Source organism: Hordeum vulgare, chromosome 7H (genome assembly GCF_904849725.1).
Source record: "Hordeum vulgare subsp. vulgare chromosome 7H, MorexV3_pseudomolecules_assembly, whole genome shotgun sequence".
Lineage (NCBI taxonomy): Eukaryota > Viridiplantae > Streptophyta > Magnoliopsida > Poales > Poaceae > Hordeum > Hordeum vulgare.
In genome coordinates this window covers 548074285-548078180 of record NC_058524.1, presented here as the reverse complement: position 1 = coordinate 548078180, position 3896 = coordinate 548074285, and the positions used below count along the sequence as shown (strand labels likewise).

Genomic DNA, 3896 nt, shown 5'->3' with positions numbered 1-3896 from the left:
TAATTTATTATTGCCTCTAAGGCATATTTCCAACAGTCTACTCGTCCCCAATCCTTTTCCGCACCTTGTTGTTCCCCCCTCGTAGTTGGCATGCGTGCCGCCGTTGTGGGATGGTTCACTACCTCACACTGCTTGAGCACTACCTCACACTGCTTGAGCTTCTGCATCACCTGCAACTAGGACACGCCACCACCCTTGTTGCAAAAAAAAAATCGCAACAAGACTTATGTGGCAAAAAATTCTGCAGCAAGTCCTCTGTTGCAAAAAGAAAACCAAAAAAATCTATAACAAGACCTTTGTTTAAAAAAAAACTAGAACAAGACCTTTGTGTTGCAATAATGAAGACGTCAATCGGCCGCACGATCTGCCAGATCTGACGGCTTGCAAACCGGTTGATCTTTTAAAACGATAGCCCGACGGACGCGTGACACGCTCCTTTTTCTAAAGGTTGACCCTGTTAAGGAAAATGGGCAGTATTTTTGAACTGAAAAATGGGCAATATGTTCAAGCTTTAACAGGTGCAAGCAATCGCTCATAGAACCACTAGGACATTGCACTATGTCTCAGAAACACCTCAAGTCAAGACACCCTAAAAGAAAGGCGCACATAAGATTCATGCTTCGCTTATGCTCACATGATTCTCCTGACGGTTGTATCACCAACTTATTTTGTTTCACTGCTTACATGAACCAGGAGTTTGCAAGCATTAACAGCCAAACTTTCCCTGGTTGGATGCTCAGTTCAGGACGCCAGATGCTCTGTAGGATTCCACGCTATCTCCGAGGGTCTTCTCTAAAGGCCTGAAGATCCACCCTAGCTTCTGAAGTTTCTCCGAGCTATAAATAGTATTTCCTTCGACTTCTACAAAGCTGCAAAGAAATTCGGAAAAACAGGTTACGTTCAAGTTACATCCAAGTTGAGCATGGAAAAACAGGAGGGATGGTATCAAAGCAATTTATGATCTGGTGACAACATCTTTGATTAAATTTGGTGCATGCAGAGTATTCCACCTCCATAATCCTGGCACTCTACTATGCTTTATTCAATTTGCCAACCCCCATTCTGGTGCTTTCCAAGTGATGCTGATATATATTCTTGTCTTATAAAAAGATAGATGGACCATCTAGCTTGTGAAATGCAGAATCAAAATAGCAGTTAGATAAAATAAAGTTGCCTGCGGAGGAAGACGCTTACTTTTTGGGATAAGTGTATGTCGGATATAAGGTCTTCAGTACGCTTATCATATCAGAGACTTTTACTGGTACTGAACTGCAGATGTACCGTCCAGACGCCTCTGGTTTTTCATATGCCAATAGAAGAGCATCGGCAACATCACGAACATCCACTAGATTCCTGAGTTTATTTTCTACAGTATCACGTTCTCCTGCAAGAGAAAAGTCTCATTTTCACAGAAACAGAATTGTAAGCCTAAACTAGTTTGGTTTTCAAAACAACTTAATCTTAATGAAGGTAGGAAGGTCAATTGTGCAATTGATTGATATTCTTTGTTCAGTTCAGACATCAATTTATGATGCCCCAGTTTGAACAGAGCAATGCTGAGTAAATTGTCACTCTTCCATATAAATTGCATGTAAAACAAGAGAATACTGAGATAAACACACCCACCTTTGAGATAATTAATGAGAATATTACTGCTCGTATTTACTGTAGACTGCATCAAGGGGCCAATTACCAACGATGGGCATATAGTTACAACATCCAACCCAGTTTTTTCTGCATAAGCAAAAGCCTCACGCTCTGCGAGCGTTTTGGAAAGGAAATACCAATCCTGCCAGAATGACAACACAGATATTAAGTTCAAATAAGTCATCCGGAGCAAGGAATCACAACATAAGACCAGGAATATTCTGTGTGGTTAACTCAAGAACATCGTATTATAAGAAAGCCTTGAAGTATTTGTGCAAAGATGCGGATCCTCTACTACCTTCATCCTTGGGTGAAACCGTTAGCTCACCAAACAAGAATCCTACTATTAAATCATTGGTAACCATGCCTAACGGTTGGTCATCTAAGCTAGCAGCCAAGACAAGTGAGAGCTATTCAAGAATTGGGGCTGGTATTTCATTAATCCCTTGATCGGGTACCGAAAGTTTGTTTTGAGGAACCAGTACTAGTTGGTTCTTTTTTCTTTCAAGTCCATCCGCGAATGATTTATGGGAGGAGGGAGCATATTCCATGTAAATATCAATACGTTATTAATTAGCAGCTGATGTAGTATGCTACACTGTGAGCTAAACAATCTTCTTGGAAGAACAAGGTTTAGAAAAATGCAAAGATATTGGCTTTACTTACCTCACCCTTTCTGCAGAGATCCTCGTCTGACCAGCTGTCTTCATCGAAGAATTTGCCCTTAGGCCAGTTAGGATTATTGGACACAGCAGCAACTGAAGATACCATGACAACTCGCTTAACTTTCGCCTCGTAGCAAGCTTTCAAGACATTCAGTGTGCCTGTTACAGCAGGGGCTATAACTTCTTCCTAGAAAGAAGTAAATAATAGAATATTAGAATATACAGTTGTTTCTAGAAATTAATCATTAGTAATAGATCTGTATAACATCACTTGTATAAAAGAAAGAGGTAGGTTTCACATAGCTTGATGTTGCACAAAGCTAAACCAGTCAATAGACCATGTCCATTTTCAATTACTATGTTTATAGGAAAACAAGGATGGTTAAAAAATTATAGAATTCGTGTGTTACACGGTGAATTCAATATATCTCCTATGAATAAGAAATAGTCATTTTGGGGCAAAATTGTCGAGAAAATCCATGTATGCCTCAAGGTCAAGTAAACTTTACGTCTAACTTGAGATGCAAAGCCACGTATAGTTGCCAACAAATTTGCGCTATACTAAGTCACACGTTCACCTGCTATTTCCTCTGGTTTATCTCAAAACTTCACAAAACCGTGAAAGTGAAACACATGTTCTCGGAAAAAAAAATCACCTCAGGATTGGTTGATCTGCCAGAAGGGACAGGGCTAGCAACATGGAAGACCCCATCACAGCCAGCAACCGCTGACGCAATGCTGTCGTAGTTCAGCAGGTCGGCGCTGAGCAGTTGCAACCTTTCCCCAGCACCTTCTAGTGCCTTAAGATGAGCATTCTTAGCATTACCTGCAGCATATGGTCACACACAAAACACACCACCACCATCATACTTTCGCATATAACAAATTTCTTGGGTCCATCACAACAAAGTATACCCAAGCTATTTTTCAAACTATACGTCGGAGCTCACAATTCCTGCAATTTCATCTCAACATCACAAATCCCGTGCCAAGCAAAGCAACTGCTGGAAAGCATGTAAATTTAATATCTCAAAAGGCTTTTGTTCACCTTCAACTTCCAAGAACCACATTATTTTTAGGGGACTGCTTCCCCTCGTTCGGTTTTCGCTTTTCAGCAACAACATTCCATTGGTATATTCCTAAAAAAAACATTATATTTATCTATTCCTACATCCTCCTGGGTAAGCACAGATCTTCGACGGCACAACCAATGGAAAAAAAGAATCTTGTGGCGGTGGGAAGGACGGATCGAAGCGAGGAAGGAAGGCCCTTACCGGGATCTCGCACGGTGCCGCGGACCGTGTAGTGGCCCTTGGAGAGGAGGAGCTTGACGAGCCACGAGGCGATGAAGCCTCCTGCGCCAGTCACGCACACGGTCTTCCTCGCCGCCGCCGCCGCCGCCGCCATGCTCTTTCTTCTCCCCCGCTCCTGCTAGTTCCCTCAGCTGTGCGGAGTTTGGCTGCTCCGCGTCTCGCCACGCTGCGCTGAAGTGGACAGCGGACGGCAAATCCAGAGCGGTCGAGGCGGTTGGAGTCTTGCTGCTTTTGGTCTTTTCTTTTTACGATTTTGTCTGTTTGGTCCTTC

The 3896-nt window shown here is 42.4% G+C and overlaps 1 protein-coding gene across 1 annotated transcript; it reads right to left on the bottom strand.

Annotated features, from left to right (window-relative positions):
* Positions 1 to 457: 457 nt before the first annotated feature.
* On the bottom strand, positions 458 to 3896 carry LOC123413190 (cinnamoyl-CoA reductase 1-like). Its single transcript, XM_045106140.1, has 6 exons — positions 3587 to 3896; positions 2969 to 3138; positions 2314 to 2499; positions 1627 to 1789; positions 1195 to 1384; positions 458 to 869 (listed from the first exon to the last, which is right to left on the bottom strand). The coding sequence occupies exons 1-6, from the start codon at positions 3717 to 3719 to the stop codon at positions 737 to 739; spliced, it is 975 nt and encodes a 324-aa protein (XP_044962075.1). The 5' UTR covers positions 3720 to 3896; the 3' UTR covers positions 458 to 736.